Here is a 22,853-nt window from a genome sequence, read left to right as displayed (position 1 = left end):
TTATCCTTACATTGGAGCGAACAAGTTCTTGAGTGAAAGAATGCCATTCATTCCACCACCTCTGATCCAGCTGAAGGTCCCCTCCATCTTTCCATGCCTGACTCCATATGCTCGAATGACCTACCTTTTCCACCTGGTCTAGAGTAAAGATGTTTTTTCCTTCTAAATGCCTGATTAGTCCAGGTGATAAGGCATAGTTTTCGTTGCATCCTATCCAAGGATCTTTCCCGATCTTCAGGTTCCTTCCATTCCCAATCTTCCATGCCAAACCTTGTTCAATTACCTTGAAAGATTCCACCGTTGCCTTCCATATCACCGAGGCATTCTGCTTGTTCTTATCCGGGTTTCTTATCCAATCCTCCAATGGAACCGGGTCTATATATTTTCTTTTTATCACTCTGGTCCATAAGTTTTCCGTCTTTATAAGTCTCCAACCCGACTTTGCTGCCAGAGATAGACTAAAGTCAGGGAGATTTTTAATCCCCCAACCGCCCCATTCCTTAGACCTTGCCACTTTGTCCCAGCCCACCCATGGTAGCACCGAGTTTTCCTTGGAACCATCCCATAAAAATCTGCTACATAGTCTTCTGATCTTTTCCATGATACCCTTGGGAACCCACGTTAGTGCAGCCCAGTATACTGGTATGGCCAAAAGCACTGATTTTATAAGAGTCAATCGCCCCGCTCTCGAGAGCCATTTGAAACTCCAATGCGAAATCCTGGATTCTATCTTTGCAATCAGCCAGTTCCAATCCTCCTTCTTGTAAGCATTTGGTTTTAGCCAGAAACCTAAGTACTTGAAAGGAAGATCCAATGTACTAGGCTGGAAAGGTAAGACAGATTGAAGCCTTTCCCTCTCCTGAGCTGCTAAACCTGTCATTATCAGCTGGGATTTCCTGTAGTTTATCTGCATGCCTGTTGCTTTCAGAAACAGATCTAAAATAGATTTTAATTCCTTTATTTCAGTTTGCTCAGTATTTGTGAAGATCAAAATATCATCAACAAAAAGGAGATGTGAGATAAATAAATTAGTAGCTACTTCAATACCTTTTACCTTCCCCTCCCTTCTGGCCTTATGGATCAGCTGGCTGAGACCCTCTGCAACTAACAGGAAAAGAAGAGGGGACAAGGGGCATCCCTGCCTCAGGCCCCTTTGGCCTTTGAAAAAAGGAGTAGCTGCTCCATTGATGAGTATTGCATAACTTACATTCGAGATACAACCCATGATCCAGCTGATGAAGGCAGGTTTAAAGCCAAGATGTGTTAGAAGCAGCCTGATATATAACCAATTTATCCTGTCATATGCTTTGGATAAGTCAATTTTAATAACAACACCCTTCTTATTCTTCTGTCTCACACTATGCATGACCTCCTGAGCAACTCCTATGGCTTCATGAATTTGTCTTCCCGATAAGAAACCAAATTGCTCCATTGAAATATGTCGTGACAAGATTGGTTTGATTCTGTTCGCTATCACTTTTGCTATGATTTTGTAGATACTATTACATAGCGAGATTGGCCTGAAGTCTTCAAAACAATCCGGGACTTCCTTCTTTGGAATGAGGGCTATAAAAGTGGCATTAAAAGGGCTATAGACCTCACCTTTTTTCCTGGCCTCCTCCACCACTTCTGTGATTTCCGCTCCTATAAGTTCAAAGAAGTGAAGGAAAAGTTCTATGGACCATCCATCTGGTCCAGGGCTTTTCTCTTTTGCCATAGATTTTATTGTAGATTCCACTTCCTCCTTTGATACCTCGCAATTTAGGTCCTCCGCTTCATCCTCCTCCAGGAATCTTGGGAAACATTGAGCAGTCTTTATTACCTCAGCAATAGTGGTCTCTCCTGGATCTGCAAATAGCTTTTGGAAGTGTCTTTGTCCTAATTCTGACAAGGATTTGAAAGTCTGCACTTCCCTTCCTTCTTCGTTTTTTAGGGCCCATATGGTGTTTGTCGATTTCCTCCCTTTGGCATAGTTGTGGAAAAACCTGGTATTTTCATCTCCAGCTTTAAGCCATATTGCTCTACTCTTTAGTCTCCATTCCTCTTCTTTATCCAGAAGAATTTTGATCTTAAGTTTCTCAAGATGAAGAATTTTATCCTTTGAAACCTGCGACAAATAACCATCCTCCTCTATGCTTTCCAGCTTTTTAAGTTCCTCACATATCTTGGTGAAATCCTCGTTCTGGGCTTCCTTTCTAGCCTTTGCCCAGCTTATGGTGGCTTTCTTCAGTCTTTTGAGATTTTCCATAAACAAGAAGCCTTTGTCCTCTGGTGCATTGGCTTCCGGATGCTTCCATGTTTGCTTGAAAAGATTGATAAAAGACTCCTCTTGTAACCAAGAAGAATTAAATTTGAAAGGAGCAGGGGGCTTAGGGGGGGGGGGGGGTGGAGAATTCTAAGTATACAGGGAAGTGATCTGATAGCCCTCCTTCTTCAATCCATTGTCGAAACATAGGAATCCTGACCGCCAACTCATCATTTATGAGAAAACGATCTAGCCTTTTTGCCACTCTAGCATCCCCTGTTCTCCTGTTCCTCCAAGTCGGCTTTAATTTGAGCAAATTTATGTCGATTAGATTGTTGACAGTGAACATATTTAAGAAAAAGTCTGTCAAGGGGTCTTCCCTGGCCGAAGGACCCCATGCCTCCGCTCTACCTATAGAGAAATTTAAATCCCCTCCCAGCACCAAATTTTTGCCCTTCAAGAAGGATTTTGACATCAGATCATTCTAGAAAGACACCCTATCCTGACAGGGGCCATATACATTGCAGATGGATAGGGGAAAGGCAAGCTCCGAGGACTGAACTTCCATTCCCATAGCCTGTTTCGTCCCCCACTGATTGCAAACCTTAATTCTTCCTTCCCTATAGCCTATTGCCAACCCTCCAGAGTGACCTTCTGAATCAATTGCTATGAATCTCCAGCCAGGCAACAGAGCATTTAAAGTTGTCTCCACTTCAACTCCACTTCCAAGGGTCTCTTGGAGAAAAAGGATGTCTGTTTTTGAGTTAAGAAACATCTCCCGTAAGGCCAGTTTTTTGGGTTTACTGGCTAAACCCCTACAGTTCCATGAGGTCAAGATCATTTTATAACCTCTTCCGGGGCCTGCACTGCTCTAAGAGCCCCAGTGATAGACTGTTGTTTTCCATCGGCTACATCAAACTTTGCTTTTATCTGCGCCATGGAGAGGTTGGATTTTCTACCTCTTTTTTTCCTTGATTGGCTTTGGGTGGTGAGTGGACCAATACCTCCTACAGAGTCGGAAATAATAGGCTTTTGGTCGAGGGATCGAAGATTGTAGGGGCAAGAAGGGGGAATGGCCGAGGGGCCAGGGTCAAGAGAAACACCTTCACTGTTCAGGTCTAGGGAGGGTAAAGCGGCCGAGATGTCTTCTATACCGGTTCCCTCAATGTTTTCATCATGATTTATTAGACTATCATTTATATTTGAAAAAACAAGCTTTTGCGAAGGAGATTGCTCCATACAAACATCCATAGATTCAGAGATATGAACAGGAGGAATGGATGATTCAAAACACATACCCATTGCTCCTTCGGTTGGCTGTGACGACCCTTCAAGTAGCTGCTCCTTTGCTGGGGCATTCTCCAGGTCCAATTCCTTATCCGTCGAGATGGCCTGAGGAGCCTGTTGAGCTATTTCCGTCGGCTGCACTTCCATCTGGGCCACAGTCTCCTTATCAGCATCTTTCTGATCAGTTGGGAGATCCTGACCTTGAGAATGATGGATTGGACTGTAAACAGTCTCCCACTGAGCCGACGCCCTTTGAAATCGCCGCCTTCGCCTTCCAAGAGGGCATTCCTTTGCCAGATGCCCGTACTCGTGACATCTGTGGCACCTAAAGGGCAGATATTCGTAGTCCAAAATCTGTTCGAACACCATGTCCTTGTATTGCAGGTTTATCTTCTTTGCAAGTCCTTTGCCAGGGTTCAAGCTGACTAAAATCCGAGCCATGGCTTTGTTCCGGGTTTTCAGAAAGGACATGTCGGCTTCCAGAAAATTTCCCAATCTATCCCCTATGGCTTTGAAGACTGATTCAGTCCATAAAAACGAAGGCAAACCCGGAGCCCTAACCCAGACCGGGTAGACATCCGTTTTCTCACGGCCAGCATCAAACAGCGGTGTCCATTTCTTCATGAGAACAGGGATATTCCCAATAACCCAATTCCTTGCAGTCACCCAATCAGCCGCCTCTTTGTTCTCAAACCGAAACATAAACCATCCTTTCGCCAAAGTTGAGGCTTCAAAAGCCCTTTCTTGACCTGACATCCAGTTCTTTTCTCCCCATTCTTGAAGGAAACTAGAGGAAAATTTCTTCCCTCTCGCCCTGCCCACCACAGTGCAGTCTGCCACCTCCAAAGTTTCCTCAATGCTCACCTCCATCCCCAAGACCAGGTTCCCTTCCAGTTCCTGATCGCCAATGGGTCTTTGTTTTTTCCGCTTCTCACCTCTTTTCTTCCCGCCGGTGTCTTCCTCCCTTACCTCCCTGTTTAATTCGGGCCCTTCCAAACTAGGGTTTGTTTGATTGAACCCAGACTCGGGCCTAAAAGAAAAAGGAAAATCCGCAGTCTCCCGGAAGAAATTATCAGGAGAGAGATGAGTTACCTGAAAGCTCGGGTCCTCTGCATGAGTTGCCTTTTGTGGAACTGAGGATGAAACAGTCGCTTCTTCCGGCCGACCTCCATTTCCCTTTGAAGCGCCCTGATCTTTCCCAATGGAAGCCCTTGTTAAAGCTGAGACTCTTCCAGCCTTCTTCTCACCCGTCTGCTCGGCGCTTGTAATAAAATTGACTATGTCCTCTAAACCCCCGGATAGCACTGGCTCCACAGCGGACGATTTCCCTTTGATGCCATGGCTCGGGTGGCGGAAGCTTGCATGCAGGGTACCCTCACCTGGTTTGGCTGGCTGCTGAGAGACGTGAAAATCTTGATGAAGAAGCGCATTCTCATCATATCCCTGGGTCAGTTGAAGGAAAGATTGATTAATTCTGAGCGTTTCTGGCGAAAGGGCTCCGGTTCTGAAAGACCCAGTCTCTCCAAAATACCGTTCGATGTTCTTTGTTGTCGGGTCTTTACCCCATACCGACAGTATATCCTCCATAACCGGGTCCAGATCCACGAGCTCGTTGGAGTTTACCATGGTTACTATGCGGTTCACAGGGTTGAAACGAAAACAAGTTTTTCTGCCAGCGCAAGGGTCAAAGAGTTTTTACCCTTGTTCCCAGCTGTCCACCCTAAACAGTAAAATAATACCTCCAACTGCCCGTTTCTCCTTTCGCTGACTTCTGAAAACCCTGTGCGTCGTACACTCGCCCTCCGGTCGACGCTCCCAAGGTAAACCCTAGCCCTGATCAGTCAGGACCTGGTTCCGGCCAGACCCTCCGCGATCGAAACCTCCGCCGCATCCTAAAATTAAAATATAATTAAAACTAAATTATATTAAAATTAAAATATAATTAAAATTATATTATTAAATTATGTTATAATAATTAAAATTATATTATTCTAGGGGGACCAACCCCCTAAAATAACATGATTTAATGATAATAATTAATTCAAAAATTAAAAATTTTAAGTTAAATTAGTAATTAAAAATACTTCGTGATAATATTTAGTTACAAATAAATTAATAAAAATAAGAAGGAACTAAAAACAGACCATTAAAATGAGTAAAATAAAATATATGTATATATAAAAATATATAAAAGAATAAATAAATAAATAAATAATTAAAAATAATTAAATAAATACATAAATAAATAAAAATAATAATAATAATAAAATAATTCAGAATAATAATAAATAAATACGTAAAAAAAAAAAGGAGAACTAGGTAGAAAGTACTGGGATCCATCGCCGACTGATTTTCCAACCATCTCTATTGAAATTATTTAGCCTCTTTTCAATCTCAACCGCCTCCATTATTTTATCGCTCTTACCATCTCCTAAGGATAGCTACCACGTCGTAGGTTTAAATTGAAGCGAAGCTACGCTAGTATATTTGAATGACGTGGGCTTTCGTGCATATCCTTAACACGTCGTAGGTTTAAATTGAAGCGAAGCTACGCTAGTATATTTGAATGACGTGGGCTTTCGTGCATTGCCGATGATGAATTCTAAAGGGTTGATGATGATGAATTCTAAAGGGTTGATGAATTGCATCCCATGCGTTTGCTCCATTATATACTTGTGTGTTTGGTTATGCTACTAACAGAATTCCAAGAAATAGAAAAGAAACTGTAGAGTGAAATTGCATTGGGATTAAGGCGGGCTGCCTTTTCTTGATGTTCGCAGGAGCAGACGAAAGCAAAGAAAGACGCAGATGCGGACGCGGACGGCGATGCAGCGCTTTTACTCTTTGGTAAGCATGCGGATGCGGACGCGGACGGTGATGCAGCGCCTCTACTCTTTGGTCTCTTTATCTGTGACAACGCTGTTCATATTCTGTTTCATGGCTTCTCTCACGAATCTTGCGCAAAAATCATCCTTAGTGCCTTCGCTGCTGCATGTCCAGGTCAAGCAGTTTCTTGTTTTAGTTTTCTCTTTAATTTCTTTCCTTCCTAAATGTGCACTGCGAACAGTTTGTTTAGCTTTTAAGATGTATGCATTTCCTCTGCGCTGACTAATTATCTCTCATCGTAGCACGACGATTAAGTTGATCATACCTTTTCTTTAATTTTAGCTGACAACGCTTCTGCCTCGACTTTGGATTATATTTTATTTTAGCTGACAATGTTTCTGCCTGAACTTTGGGTTTTTAAGCGCTTCTGCCTCTACTTTTGATTATATTTCTTATTTTATTTTAGCTGACAATACTTCTGCCTGAATTTTGGTTTTTTAAATTATGAGATCGAGTGAACACTTATAAATTTTTTCTTTAAGCATTATTTTCTCTCGGAATACGAACCTGGCGCCAAATTTACCAAATTTTAAATGTATTCTGACCTGTCAGGTTGTGTTTTATGGTATAAATTCTACTAAATCGAGTTATTTTAAGCTATCTTTTCACAGCCTGAAGCGCGTACTTTCATTTTTTTTTTAAGGAATCAACCTATTGACAGGCTGAACGGATTGGCCACATTTTAAACCTTTTGTGTCTGCCTGGGCTTTTTCACACAGACTCTGTATGTTCATTGTATTTTAAAAAACAATTTCAGCTAGATTTAATTAGAGTAAGGGCCACTTCCCGCGAGAAAATAAAATAAGTTTCTAGTAGATTTTTTTATTTATGTAGCACAACTCTATGCTGATATTTGCTGTTAACTAATAATTAGCAAGCATTGACTAAATTCTAGTAGCTCGAAATGTCTGCTAAGATAAATTAAGTAATTTAATTTTACTTAAATTTATTTTACGGGATCCGTTCTACCGGAATTTCCTCTGAATATCAGTAAGTATAATGACAGCCCTACGCAGCTGCTATTTCCAGAAAGTAGATAGTGAGGAAATCTAATAATAGATTAAAAGGTACAGCTTGACTTGTAATTTTAATGAGAGGTCAGGAATGGCTCTAGGTTATGTATTACCTTCGCTATTCTATCATCTATGATGCTTGGAAGCTCTTCTGCTTGTTTTGCAATATATAGATGATTTTTGTTACTATGATCAATCCATTTTAACTCTGGATTTAATAAGCACAAAAAGAGATTGAAAATAAATTGAGATGCAAATCTCTTAATGCTTATATAATTCCTGGTTATGATGGCTCTACACTGATGTGTGTGTATGTTTACCAGAGAAATATAGTTCCTTTCTTTTTTTAAACGAGAACTAAGAAAATTTATGCTATAAAAGTTTGTACAGAGCTAGACAGCAAGGAATACATAAAGACTGCTTGCATGATTTTCAAAGTAAGCTGGTCAGTCCAAATATGCCAAAACAAAGTTTTATAGATGCCCACAGTTATAGTATTTCAAAATTCCTTGCAGGTATAAAGTCTTAGGAAAACACCTAGAATTCATATTAATTTACAAAACGTAAAGGTTAACGAGAAACACGACTGTTGGCTTCTTCTTGTCCATTGTTGGAAGGATAAGAGTCTTGGTTGTCTAGGTCGATATCTTTCATTAATTGGTAGACAATATGTTAAGAAACCAGCTCACAAAAAGATAGAAAAAATAGATCAACGACTTCAGAATCAGCCTCTTCGAGGGGGCAACCTCCTTTACATTACACAAATGAGCAATTCTTGGATGATACAAATGACAAAACCTCCTTTCTATGTATAGGAGTCTAAGGGGTCACAATATAATCAAAGCCGGCATAACAATAATAATATAAGGGCACAACAATAACAATAGTGGGCTTTTATGGGGCACAATAATAACAATATGGGGACAATAGGGACACAACAATAGCAATAAGGGCTACAATGACAATAGTAATGGGGGAATCACTAGTATTATAGGGACCTAACATGCCCCTCTCCTTAAAAAAGTGTTGTCCTCAACGCTTGAGTAGTGCTGGATGCTTCTGTATAAAATTCTCATCTTCCCATGTGGGATCTTTAGTAGGTAAGTTCTTCCACTTGACGAGATACTCCGAAATTGATCGATTTTGTAGTTGTCGAGTTTTTGTTTCTGTGACTGCTTCAGGTTCCAATATGATTTTTCCTTTCTCGTCAAGTTTTGGCAATATTGTTTGAATTGGGAGCTTGTCACCAATAACCTTCTTTAAGCATGAAACATGGAAAATTTGGTGCACTCGGGAAGCTGCAGGAAGCTCCAATTTGTATGCCATAGTACCAATCTTTTACAACACCTTGTACGGACCATAATACTTTGGTGATAATTTATTATCCTTCTTAGCTTGCTTGAGGGACATTTGTTTATATGGTTGTAGCCGTAGAAATGCCAGTCACCTACATCAAAACTTCTTTCGCTGCGATGTTGATCTACCTGTTGTTTCATTATATTCTGTCCCAAAGTTAGGTTATCCTTTAGGAGTTGGAGAACTTGTTGTTGATGCTCGATGTGATCTTCCATTGCTTGAACCTTAGAATTTTCTCTTAAATATGATGTGATGGACGGTGGGTGATATCCATAAAGTGCCATAAATGGGGTCATTTTTGCTGCAGTATGGAATGAAGTGTTATACCACCATTCAGCCAGAGGCAACCATTTTACCCATTGTTTGTTTATCAAATACAAAGCAACGAAGATATCCTTCCAAACATTTGTTTACTATCTCAGTTTGCCCATCAGATTGAGGATGATAAGATGAGCTATGAGCTAACTGAGCACCAAGACAAGAAAATAATTCTATCCAAAAATTTCCAGTGAAAATGGGATCTCTGTCGTTTACAATAATCTTTGGGTTTCCATGTAGCTTTTGAATTGTTTCCATAAATGCAGTAGAAACTGTATTGGCTTTAAATGGATGAGATAAAGCACAAAAGTGTGCATACTTGGTAAGTCCGTCAACTACCACCATGATGACACTTTTTCCTGCGGACTTGGGTAAACCTGCGATAAAATCCATTGAAACCTCCTCCCAACGTTGACTTGGAATGGATAAAGGTTGTAATAGACCCGAGGTCTTAATTGTTTCAACTTTATATTGTTGGCAAACCAAACATTCCACCAAAAACTTTTGAATATTAGATTTAAGGCCATCCCCAAAAAATTCCTTCTTAACCCTGTGGTAAGTTTTTAAAAATCCTGAGTGCCCTCCTAAGGGAGAGGCGTGCAATTCCATAAGAATCTTTTGTTTGATTTGGGAATTTTGACATAGGTATAAGCGATCTTTGTACCATAATGAATCATTTTTCTAGCTAAATGTATCAGATGTATTGGGATCTTGTTGTATCTTTTGAATGAGTGCCCACACTTCTTTGTCATTCTTCCATTCATCCCTTGCTTTGTTTTTCCAATCTGGTTGGATAATAGAAATGGCACAAAGCAATGCTTCCACATCCTCATCAATTCTTGAGAGTGCATCTGCCACAACATTTTGCTTTCCTTTTTTGTAGATGATTTCAAAGTCATAACCCAACATCTTTGTGACCCATTTTTGCAGCTCTTTTGAAGATAATCCTTGTTCTAAAAAGTATTTAAGACTATCATGATCCGTTTTTACCTTGAAGTGTCTTTCCATTAGGTAGGGTCGCCATTTCTCAAGTGCATGTAGTATTGCCAACATTTCCTTCTCATAAATAGCTTTGTATAAATAATTTCCTTTGATTGGACGACTTTCGAAAGCAATGGGTCTTTCTTCTTGCATTAAAACAACACCAATTCCATTTCCTGAGGCATCACATTCCACAATAAAGGTTTTTGTGAAGTTCGGTGTAGCTAAGACCGGTGCTTGGCACATTGCCTCTTTAAGATGTTCAAAGGCCTTCGTTGCTTATGGAGTCCATAAAAATGCATCTTTCTTCAATAATGTTGCTAGAGGTGTTGCTATTCTCTCATAATTCTTAACAAACTTGCGATACTACCCTGTCAACCCGAGAAATCCTCGCAGATGCTTTATGGATGTGGGGATTTTCCATTCCATAATGGCTTTAATTTTGCTAGGGTCTACCTTAACACCTTCATGAGATACAATATGACCCAGATATTCCACCTCTTGTACTCCAAAGAAACATTTGGAGCTTTTTGCATATAATTGTTTCTCCAATAGTTTGTAATATCTCGTTTCAGGGATATTCCCCAAAACCCCAGTGAACTCCAACCAAATACGTACAAGTGATATAGTAACCGGGAAGCTCAAAATGATATAAATAACAGTAGTGCAACATACAATAATATAAACACGGAATATAAGCAGATACTCAAGAAATGCAGAGAGAAATGCTAAGCCATTTTATTATACTGAGTAATGGAAGAGTACAGGAGGTGATTAGAAAGATGGCACCTCAACTTGCACAAGGCAAGTGAAGAAATACACCCAGAATAGTAAAGAAACGACCTCTCTCTGAACTGCGTCCAAGCTGCCGGAGAACTGCTGTGCTACTGCTACTGCATGGAATCAAGTGAGGATTTGGGGCTGTTCCCCTCCTCAGAAAATGATAAAACTCTGGAGTCAGACTCTTCTCAATAAACCCAGAAAAACCCAGAAAGCTTTTCCCAAATGGCTGACGGCCTGACCCCCGAAAATCACCCCCTTGGGGATCTGCGCTGTCCCTCCAGGCTCTGCGCTGCTACTGAATAGAACCCTCCAAAACTCTGCCCAAAACTCTGCCAAAATCCTCCAATAAGCAAGGGTTGATCCCTTGCTCAATCTCCTAGCTCAAATCCTCTGCAAAACCCCAATCCGGAACTCCTGCCAAAAGTAACTGCGTCCCTCTCTCAGGACTGCGCAGTCATAAAATGCTCAGCTCCGCCTCAACTCCAAAAATCAATCCTCCTGCAAAAGACTGCTGAAACTACCTTGCCCGAGCAAGCACTCGAAGTCCCCCGGGGTTAAGGGTGAGATCTCCGAACGGAGACACTCGATGCACTAAACAGTGCTGCAGACAGGCTAAACAGCTAGCGTGCTCTAAGTCAAAGTGACTAGCTCAAATGCACATAATCGAATGACAAAATGAGGAGGCTCCTCTCTCCTTTATAGCATTGGCCTTTCTCAATCCCAAGGCCCACCTCCTCCAACGTAGCCTTTCTCTTGCCACGTGTTCCTTTCCATCTGCGCAGTCCCTCCAAGTGTCTACGTGGGGCTCTACGTGGTCCTTTGGCCCCCTTGGCTACCCCATTAAGTTACAACGTTGTGCTACTAGGGAGTGACTTTATTCCAAAAGTGAGTTATGACCCTCTTTTCTCACCTTTTTATTTATAAATAACTATAGAAGGAAAAATTGAGCAAAATCGAATATTCCGATTAGCCATGGCTAATTAGGAATATTACAGTCTCACCCGGAAAAATGTTGCTTGTTCTCAAGCAACTGAAGTGATGGATGCTGCAAAATTTTCTCACTCTCCCAAGTGGCATCCTCATCCCACAAATTCTTCCACCTCACCAAGAATTCCCGGACCGTCCTGCTCCGCAGCTGCCTCTTCCTGGTATCAATAATAGCCTCTGGCTGTAGCACCAAATGCCCCTCATCATCCGTGGGTGGTAGCTCATCTGTCACTGTCACATGCCGCCCCAATGCCTTCTTCAGGCATGATACATGAAAAACGTTATGAATCTTGCTGCCTTGGGGCAACTCCAACTCATACGCAACCTGTCCAATCTTGCGTATCACCCTGTATGGCCCATAAAAGCGGGGCTTGAGCTTCTTAGCCCCCTTTTGCTTCAGTGACGACTGTCGGTATGGCTGTAATCGTAGGTAGACCAAGTCCCCTACCTCAAACTGTCTCTCCACCCGACCCTTGTCGGCATACAGCTTCTGCTGGTTCTGCGCTGTAGCCATATTATCCTTGAGAGCTCGGAGAATATCCTGACTCTCTTGGATCCAAATCTTGGCTCTCGGAGCCTTGCTAGCACCAAACATCACGTCAGCAAAAGATAAGGGATGATATCCATACAAAGCATAAAATGGTGACATACCAATGGACATGTGATGTGTAGTGTTGTAGTAGTACTCCCCTAGATGCAGCCACTTTAGCCATGCTTGTTGCTGCCCACTGACATAGTTACGCAAGTAGCCCTCCAGCCACTTGTTAACTATCTCTGTCTGCCCGTCCGTCTATGGGTCATAACTGGTACTCGATGTCAACTCCGTCCCCACCAACCGGAAAAGCTCCTGCCAAAATCCGCCCATGAAACGGCTGTCCCTGGCAGTAGTGATGGTCTTAGGAAGACCATGTAGCCTGAAGACCTCTAGGAAGAACAACTCGACCACCTGCGCTGCTGTGTAGTGTGCGGATATGGTGAAAAAATGTGCGTACTTTGTCAGTCGATCAACAACGACAAAGATGCAATCCTTGCCCTGTACCATGGGCAACCCTATGATGAAGTCCATCGAAATACACTCCCATTTCCCCTCCAGAATGGGAAGAGGTTGCAACAATCCTTTGGGATGGCTCATCTCCTCCTTGTTCCTTTGGCAAACATCGCACTCCCGGACATGCTGGAGTACGTCCTCCTTGAGGCCCTTCCATGAGAACCTCTCTCTAATGGCCCTGTAGGTTTTGGTAAACCCCTGATGGCTGGCCAATGGTGAATCATGTGATTTCTGAAGTATCTTCTTCTTGAGCTGAGATCCCTCAGTTAAGAAGATCTGGTCCCTGTAGTAGATGATCTCATCGACCACCCTGTACCTGTCATTTGCCACTTGCCCATCCAGAACCTCACATGCAAATCTGTCCTTGGAGTACTCTACCAAGAGTCGAGCCCTCTAGTCTGTGTCCAGGCTCATAAGAGACAACGTGGCTGGTCTACGTGAAAGGGCATCTGTTACCACGTTGTTCTTACCCTTGACATACTCGATGTCAAAGTCATATGCTTGGATCTTACTGATCCACTTCTGCTGCCTCTCTTGTAGCTGCTTCTGCTCCAAAAAAAACCTGAGGCTATTGTGATCAGTCCTCACCCTGAACCTGTTACCCACTAAATACTGCCGGAACTTGGCCAATGCATGCATGATGGCCAGCATCTCTTTGTCGTATATAGAATACAACCTCTCGTGCGGAAGGAGCTTCCAGCTCTCAAAGGCTATGGGGTGACCTCCCTGCATCAACACTGCGCCGATCCCCTCTCCCGACGCATCACACTCCAAAACAAATGGCTGCGTAAAATCCGGCAATGCAGGCACTGGGCAGCTGCTCATAACCTCCTTGAGCCTGTCAAAGGCTCGCTGCGTTGTATCCAACCAACTGAATGCCCCCTTCCTCGTTAGATCTGTCAGGGGTGCAGCAAGCTGTGAGAAACTCTTGATGAACTTCCGGTAGTAAGTACAAATGCCAATGAATCCTTGAAGTTCTGTCACATTCCTCGGCTCCGGCCAATCTCTAATGGCCTTGATCTTCTCCTCGTGGACTCTCACTCCATCCACCCCTATGATGTGTCCCAAGCATGACATCTCTGTCAACCCAAACTCACACTTGGAGAGCTTGGCATAGAACTACTGCTCCTCCAAGATGCGCAACACTGTCTTAATGTGCTGGAGATGCTCCTCCCAAGCCCTACTGTAAATGAGGATATCATCGAAGAACACCAACACAAACTTCCTCAAGTGACTACGGAAGATGTGATTCATGCAGCACTGGAATGTACCTGGGGCATTGGTTAGCCCGAAGGGCATCACCAAAAACTCAAAGTGCCCATAGTGACACCTGAAGGCGGTCTTGGGAATGTCTTGCTCCCTCACGCGAATTTGATGGTTCCCAGATCTCAAATCAATCTTTGAGAAGAACCGTGCTCCTCTCAACTCATCCATCAACTCGTCGATCCTGGGCATGGGGTACCTGTTCTTCAGTGTCTTCTTATTCAGGGCCCTGTAGTCAATGCACATCCTCAATGTGTCGTCCTTCTTCTTCCGCAACAGCATGGAAGAAGCAAAAGGACTCGTGCTCGGCCGAGTGTGCCCAAGAGCCAGCAACTCCTGAATAGGCAGCTCAATCGCATCTCGATAGGCCTTGGGATGCCTATAGGGGGTAGTAATCACTGCTTATATGCCTTACTCAAGCTCAATGGTTTGCTCAAACCCCCGGTCCGGTGGTTGTCCTGGCGGAATCTCTCCAAACACTGTGGCATACCGGTCAAGGATGGACTGTATCTCTAGGTGCACCGTCTGCCCTGTAGTCCCTGCCTCTGATGCACGCAGCTCCACTGCCCACTCTACGTCTCCCTTCCGTAAGATTGCCTCCATCCGATGAGCCGAAACAGTCTGAGGCAGATATGTGTGCTATCCCCGTATCTTCTCATGCCTCCTTGTCTTCTCGTCATCCCACTCCATCTCTAGGGCCTTCCAATTTGTCGTGACCTTCCCTAGAGTGATAAGCCACTGAACACCCAGTACTATGTTGGTGTCCGGAATATTGACCACAAAGAAGTGGTCAGTCAGAGTGTAGGTGCCCATCGTCACTGATAACTCTGGAACATAACGAGCACACACCATGGTCTGATCTCTTGGGACCAAAACTGAAAATCCATCAAAGCTCTCTGTCTGTATACCTCTCCGCTCAACCATCTATGCATCGATGAAGTTGTGGGTTGCCCCATTGTCAACCAAAACTGATACTCGCTGGCCACGTACTGTCCCCCGTACGCGTAGCGTCAAATACTTGGGAACTCCTCGCAATGCTGCAAGGGCCCCTCCGGTAGGTGCAAAAGCTGCACCACCTGCTGGTGGTGGTGGAGGTGGCAAAGGATCCTGCGCGGCATGACTATCTCCTGCCTCCACGTCATCCTCCTCATCCTCTTCCCCGCTGCTCTCGAAGAAGACCTCAATAAAATGTGCTTTGCCAACAGCACATCTATGTCTTGGTGCCCACGGCTCCTGACAGGTAAAGCATAACCGCTTCTTCTTCAGCTCCCTCCTGGCATCATCATCAATCTGTGCTTGTCCTGGATTCCCCTTTGGAGGCGGAATCCTCACGTCCTTCCCCTTAGGCTAGAAAGCTTGTCTCTAAGGGTAAAGTGTCTGGGTCATGGGTAATGCATCCTGTAAGTCCTGGGTCCTGCTAATAGCATCCTGGAGTGTGGCTGGTCTGGTGGATCTAACTAGACCCCGAAGTGGCTTGGCGAACCCCTCAACATACATGTAGATCCTCCATGCCGCGGATAGATCTAGCACCATCACTGAAACCCTCAGGAAGTCTGCAATGTAGGTCTCTGGGCTCCCGGTCTATTTGAGCCTCGTCAGCTCAACAAAGTGTTGTTCCGGATCCCTCCGGTCAAACCTCTCCATCAATCTCCTGGTGAACTCGACATATGTCGTCACTGTGGAGTGTCCGAGTGTAACCAACCCGTGGAACCACCAGTCCTGGGCCTCACCATCCAAGTGTAATGTCGCCACCTTGATGGCCTCTATCTCCGACATCTGGCTAAGCTGAAAATAGATGTCCAGCTTCTCCACCCAAGACTTTGCTGAACTGTTTGATGAACCATCAAACGTAGGCAAGTGGAATCTAATGGCTGTGCGGTGGGTGTCTCCATCATGATAATGCCGGTATCCTCTGTGATGGTCGTGGGGTCTACTATCTCGTTGGAGTTGAACAAAGTCTCTGAATGAAAGAGCATCCCTGAACTCCTGCCCATAGGCTTGGTACTCTACAAAATAATCGCCCATGTGACCGGGCTCTGCCTCCTGCTGGGCTTCGGCCCCCATGTCTGCTCCTAGGAAAGTGGACATGGTAGAGCGTGTAGGGGCGTGTGAGGCCATCTGCTGAGTAGTATCACGCTGAGTGGAACCCTGCTCTGGAAAATGGTGGGATGTAGCCGATCCCTCACCAACCTGGAAAACTCGTGGGTTCTCACACTGTCTAGCCTCCACTGCCGTGAATCTCTGCCCCATCACCTCGATCTGCCTTGACAGATCCTACACTGATTTGAGGAGCATGTCCGCAAATCTCTTCCCGTCCTCATCTGCCATCGGATCCTCCTGTTTTGCGTCCACCACAGGCTCCTCTTGTTCTGTGTCCACCACCCGAACACAGTCTCCCTCTCCGTAGGTGTTCTCCAACCTACGCTCAGTGTCTCTGTATTTCCTACCTCTGTAACAGATGTAGGGCTTTTCCCCTGGTGTCATAGATTGCTAGCTCCACAGGCTGAGCCAGATCTATGCTCTGATACCACTGTAATATCCCGTTTTAGGGATATTCCCCAAAACCCCAGTGAACTCCAACCAAATACGTACAAGTGATATAGTAACTGGGAAGCTCAAAATGATATAAATAACAGTGGTGCAACATACAATAATATAAACACGGAATACAAGCAGATACTCAAGAAATGCAGAGAGAAATGCTAAGCCATTTTATTATACTGAGTAATGGAAGAGTACAGGAGGTGATCAGAAAGATGGCACCTCGACTTGCACAAGGCAAGTGAAGAAATACACCAAGAATAGTAAAGAAACAGCCTCACTTTGAACTGTGTCCAAGTTGCTGGAGAATTGCTGTGCTGCTGTTACTGCATGGAATCAAGTGAGGATTTGGGGCTATTCCCCTCCTCAGAAAATGCTAAAACTTTGGAATCAGTCTCTCCTCAATAAACCCAGAAAAATCCAGAAATATTTTCCCAAATGGCTGAACCCCTGAAAATCACCTCCTTGGGGATCTGCGCTGTCCCTCCAGGCTCTGCGCTACTACTGAATAAAACCCTCCAAAACTCTGCCAAAATCCTCCAATAAGCAAGGGCTGATCCCTTGCTCAATCTCCTAGCTCAAATCTAAGTTGCACGAAACGGGGAAACGGGTACGAGTTTCCGAAACGGGAAGCGATACGAAACGCGACCTCCCCAAATTTTGGAAACGGGGAAACACGAATATATATATATATATATATATATGTATATATATATATATGTATATATATATGTATATATATATATATATATATCTATATAGAAAATATTTAAATATATATATATGTGTGTGTGTGTGTGTGCAATCATAAAGCATAAATGATACATTATAATTTATTACACTTAAACATTAAGATTTAATTTACATCACATTTACTCATGAATGATCACATAATGAAAATAAAAATATCGGAATATCCAAAAGCAACCTTTATTAGATATCCAAATCTCAAAATCAGCCTTTATTTATATTAATATATGAGGCTGCAAGTACAATAAAGACTATAAGGCTGCAAGAGAGAGATCCAAATCAGGATTTTCTGCATCCACATCCCATTCTTTAGAAGGACCACTGTGGTATTGGGAGTCTCCTCCTACATAGTCGAATGACCTTAGTGCACTTGATTAAATACACGTTTCATACCCTAGTACCCTACATGATTTTGATTATTGGGAGTTTCCCCTGCATAGAGGGCTTGGTTCTCTTGATTAAATAGAAGTTCCATACCCTAGTACATGATAAAATCCAACGGAAACATTGCAACCCCCTCAATCCTGAAATCCTGAAAAACAAATAAGTCTGCTGGATTTTGAGTGAGATCTAAAATTCTACTTTCTCCATATGAAATCCAATGAGGGCGAAACCACTCTCAAACATCCTAAGTCATTTCATGGTAATGTTAAAAATTTAAGTAAAAGGATGAAAATGAAAAATAAAGGAGAATATCACTTTTACTTTAAGAATTTAACATTACCATGAACTGCATGTCAACACTAGGGCAAAAATTCATTTTTATAACTTTAGACACACATCTAGAAAATTAAAAAACAAATTTGAAAAAAACAAAAAATTAAAAAAAAAACACAATTCAATTGGGAAACGCGGGCTGTACGGCCTGGAAACGCGTTTCCGGCCGTACGGCCACGTTTCCGTTTCGGGAAACGTGGCCGTACGGCCGGAAACGCGTTTCCAGGCCGTACGGTACGCGGAAACGCGTTTCGTTTCGTTTCCCGGGAGGAAACGACCCCTAGGGCCACGTTTCCTGCAACTTAGGCTCAAATCCTCCGCAAAACCCTAATCCGGAACTTCTGCCAAAAGTAATTGCGTCCCTCTCTCAGGACTGCGCAGTCATAAAATGCTCAGCTCCTCCTCAACTCCAAAAATCAATCCCCTTGCAAAAGACTGTTGAATCTACCTTGCCCGAGCAAGCACTCGAAGTCCCCCAGGGCTAAGGGTGAGATCTCCGAACGGAGACACTCGATGCACTAAATAGTGTTGCAGACAGGCTAAACAGCCAACGTGCTCTAAGTCGAAGTGACTAGCTCAAATGCACATAATCGAATGACAAAATGAGGAGGCTCCTCTCTCCTTTATAGCGTTGGCCTCTCTCAATCCCAAGGCCCACCTCCTCCAACGTAGCCTTTCTCTTGCCACGTGTTTCTCTCCATCTGCGCAGTCCCTCCAAGTGTCTACGTGGGCCCCTCCTCTACGTGGTCCTTTGGCCCCCTTGGCTCCCCCATTAAGTTACAACATTGTGCTACTAGGGAGTGACTTTATTGCAAAAGTGAGTTATGACCCCCTTTTCTCACCTTTTTATTTATAAATAACTATAGAAGGCAAAATTGAGCAAAATCGAATATTCCGATTAGCCATGGCTAATTAGGAATATTACATAGTTTGAGCACCCTGTCAACATGTTGAACATGATCCTTCCAAGACTTGCTATAGATTAGTATATCATAAAAAAATACTAACACAAATTTTCTAAGGAAGGGTTTGAAAATGGAATTCATCAAACCTTGAAATGTAGGTGGTGCATTGGTAAGGCCAAAAGGCATGACCAAAAATTCATAATGACCCTCATGAGTTCTAAATGCTGTTTTCATAATGTCTTTAGTCTTCATTCTGATTTGATGATATCCTGAATGAAGATCCAACTTGGTGAAGTAAATTAATCCATGCAATTCATCCAATAGTTCATCAATGACAGGAATGGGAAATTTGTCTTTAATAGTGAGCTTGTTGAGCTCCTTATAATCTGGACACATGCGCCATGATCCATTCTTCTTGTGCACCAATACTACTGGAGCAGAGAAAGAACTTTGACTAGGTTGAATTATACCAGCCTCTAGCATTTTTGCAACCATATGTTCAATTTCACTCTTTTGAGCATAGGGATATCTGTAAGCCCTGATGTTTGGAGGAACACTTCCTGGAATCAAATGAATAGCATGATCATGATCACGAATAGGTGGGAGACCTTTGGTAGTCTCAAATACCTTGGAATGATTGTCCAAGACTTTTTGGAGATCTAGAGAAATAGATGATTTCGATGTGGGAACCTCTAGAGAACATAATTATGCAATTACGGCTCGTTGTTTTTTCTTTAGAAACTGTCATTCCATTAGAGTTGATTATCTTTCCTGGTTTCCCTGCAATACCTCTTAATTCAACTTCATTTCCTTTCAAAGAAAATATCATGAAATGTTCTTGAAAATTAAAAGCTATTGTACCCAAGGATTGTATCCATTGGACTCCTAGTACAACATCAACACCACCCATTGGAATGGAAAGCATTGGGCTATTCAATACATATTCTCCCATGGAGAGCTTGATATTATGGCACTTTCCAGAGCAATTTATGGTTCCTCCACTTGCAACCATCACTTGACACTCTGGTGCTGGATATAGGAAGCAATTCAATTCCTTGGCTAACTTACAATGAATAAAATTATGGGTACTTCCCGAATCAGTCAACATCTTCTTGATATGTCCTATCTTGATAGTTTGAGGAGTGGTAATTCCGGCCAATGCATTACAAGATATGGTCGGATTCATTTCTTCTTTCTCTAGGGTTTGTTCTTGGTGTATATCCTTTTATTTTGACGTTTATTGTTTTTTTTTCTTCCTCCTCTTCACAATCTATGTAAAATAATTTATTCTCAGCACACTTATGACCTTTAGTGTATTTGCTATCACAACTATAACAAAGCCCTTTTGCTCTTTTTTCTTCCAATTGTTGGGGTGTCAACCTTGTAGGCTGTGGAAGGCTAGGGGAAACAACACTTCCATGCTTATAGTTGTGAGTGGTAGGCTTCCTTCTTGCCATAATTTTGCTTTCCATTTTTCTTTCCAACCTGAATGCCTTCTCTAAGGAGTTAGGTTCCCAAAGGCGAACCTCATGTTGGATGTTATCCTTTAAAGTCCCTATGAACACATCAATCCTATGCTCCTCTAGAATATATTTTACCCTTATATTCAATTTTTGGAAGTCCTCAATGTGCTCCATCATTGAACCCTTTTGTTTGAGGTTTATCGACTAGCTAAAAAAAGTGTTGCTTTTTGTATCCTCATAATGTGCTATCATTTCTTCCGTAAAAATTGCCCAAGTGACAATTTGTTTACAAGAGCAAAGCCATTGATACCATACAAACTGAATTGGTTCCAAAAATAAAGTTGCAATGCATACCTTTTGTGTGTTTTGCACGTTATGGAGATCGAAATATTGCTCCATCTGTAGTATTCATGTTACGGGATCCTTTCCATCAAACTTCCTCATATCGATCTTTGGAACATGGTGGGTCTTTAATCCAACGTTAGAGTCTATGAAATCATGATTAACATTTCTTTTGTTCTCATCATTTCCTTTACTACCCTTTCATCATTAATAAGCATTTCTTGTAGAAACTTAGTCAAATCTGTCTTCAAATCTTCCATGTCACCTTTCAGTTTTTCTTCTATACCATCCATCTTAGCGTTCATGTCATCCATCTTAATTTCCATGCCATTCATCTTAGCTTCCACGTCTTTCTTTAAACCATCAATCTTAGCTTCTGTTACCTTTTGTGAGAGTGAAATTTGTTGCACTTGGTCTCGTAATTTTGATATATCATGTTGCATTTCTTCCTCTTCTTCATGAGTCATGCTAGAGATTTCAGGTTGCTTACTAGGTGTTTCCATTTTCTTTCTTCGGGGCATCAATTAATGATAATTATGCTTCACTATGCCCTTTGAACTTCAAACTAATTTTTCAACCCAAACTTATGCAAAATTTTAAAAAGACTACACACCTTTTTTTGCTTTGTAGAAGCTCGATATTGAATCTGTTGTATCTCTGTAATTGCAGATCTCCAAGGTCTGAAATTGCTTCCTGCGGTAGCCCTCTGAGTCCTCTTTCCAATGCCACTAGTCTGATCAAAATTGGATTCTCCAAGAAAGAGTTATGCCCAATCTCCCAAGATGACCTGATTATATAATTTTTCAGTAGAGAGAACTTGTACGACGTGCCATGTGTCACTGTTTCGACCTTTGGATCTAAAAAAGATACATAGAAAACTACAGTCCGTCCTCTTTCTGTAACTTCTTACGAAATTTCAATTTGATGCTCAGAGAGAAAGTTATGACAATTTTCCCAAGGTCACCTGTTTGGAATGTAATTCGGGAGTCTACAAAAACCCTAACTTCCTCAGATCATATCTCTGAAAATATAGCAAGACAAGATCTGAAATTAGGACCTGAGGTTCAGAACAATTTCGACTCAAATGGATTTTCTTTTAGCTTCTGAAACTTCGGAAAGAAAAAGCTATAGCAAAAATGCCACGATGACCTGTTTGGAGCAGCAAAACCCTAGAATCCAAAGCTCCAATACCAAATGTTAAAAAACCAACTCACAAAAAGATAGAAAAAATAGATCAACGACTTCAAAATCAGCCTTTTTGAGGGGCAACCTCCTTTACATTACACAAATGAACAATTTTTGGATGATACAAATGACAAAACCTGCTTTCTATCTATAGGAGTCTAAGGGGTTACAATATAATCAAAGCCGACATAACAATAATAATATAAGGGCACAACAATAACAATAGTGGGCTTCTATGGGGCACAATAATAACAATATGGGGACAATAGGGGCACAACAATAACAATAAGGGCTACAATGACAATAGTAACGGGGGAATCACTAGTATTATAGGGACTTAACACAATATCTTCCTCTTTGAAGTATTCTTGCACTGAATTCACTGACCGCCTATGGTTGAAAGTAGTAGAGTGAGATCCTTTGTTGAGATTGCTACCCATATTTCTCAACCTGGATTATTTTGCCTAAAACATCAATTTGTTGCTTATGCTGGACTAGAGTGTTCATAATCATTGCATTATGAGAAGTGCAGTAGTGCTCATTTTCATGGACTAGTCACTGAGAAGAGTAAGGTTTTGTTGCTTAGGGTGGATTCTTCATGTGTTTCAAGAATCCTACGAAATTCTTCAGCTTCATGATAATCCATGGATAATTCACATAGAGAGTGATACATTGCAAATCTTAATCAAATGCTTGAGATTAATTGATGGACTAAGACCTATAGAAATTTGGCGAAGGAAACCCATATTCTAGAGCACAAGAGGGACTAGTTCACTATGCCAT

The 22,853-nt window shown here is 42.3% G+C and overlaps 1 protein-coding gene across 3 annotated transcripts in view; it reads left to right on the top strand.

The window, feature by feature from the left end:
• The first annotated feature begins 6,026 nt into the window (after nt 1–6,026).
• The window catches only part of LOC149222742 (signal peptidase complex subunit 3B-like), a 238,851-nt gene continuing 222,024 nt past the window's right edge, over nt 6,027–22,853 (top strand). The window contains exons 1-2 of one of the 3 annotated variants that reach the window (XM_089383144.1): nt 6,027–6,207; nt 6,313–6,532. In XM_089383144.1, coding sequence (XP_089239270.1) covers nt 6,125–6,207; nt 6,313–6,532 — 303 coding nt within the window. In that variant the 5' untranslated portion in view covers nt 6,027–6,124. The remainder of the gene's footprint in view (nt 6,208–6,312; nt 6,533–22,853) is intronic. The other 2 variants (XM_089383142.1, XM_089383143.1) reach the window with 2 other exon arrangements.

The sequence above is a fragment of the Pinus tabuliformis genome, chromosome Q, assembly GCF_031772625.1.
Source record: "Pinus tabuliformis cultivar Carrire ecotype Pingquan chromosome Q, CPIR1, whole genome shotgun sequence".
NCBI lineage: Eukaryota > Viridiplantae > Streptophyta > Pinopsida > Pinales > Pinaceae > Pinus > Pinus tabuliformis.
This window is presented reverse-complemented; position numbering and strand designations above follow the sequence as displayed.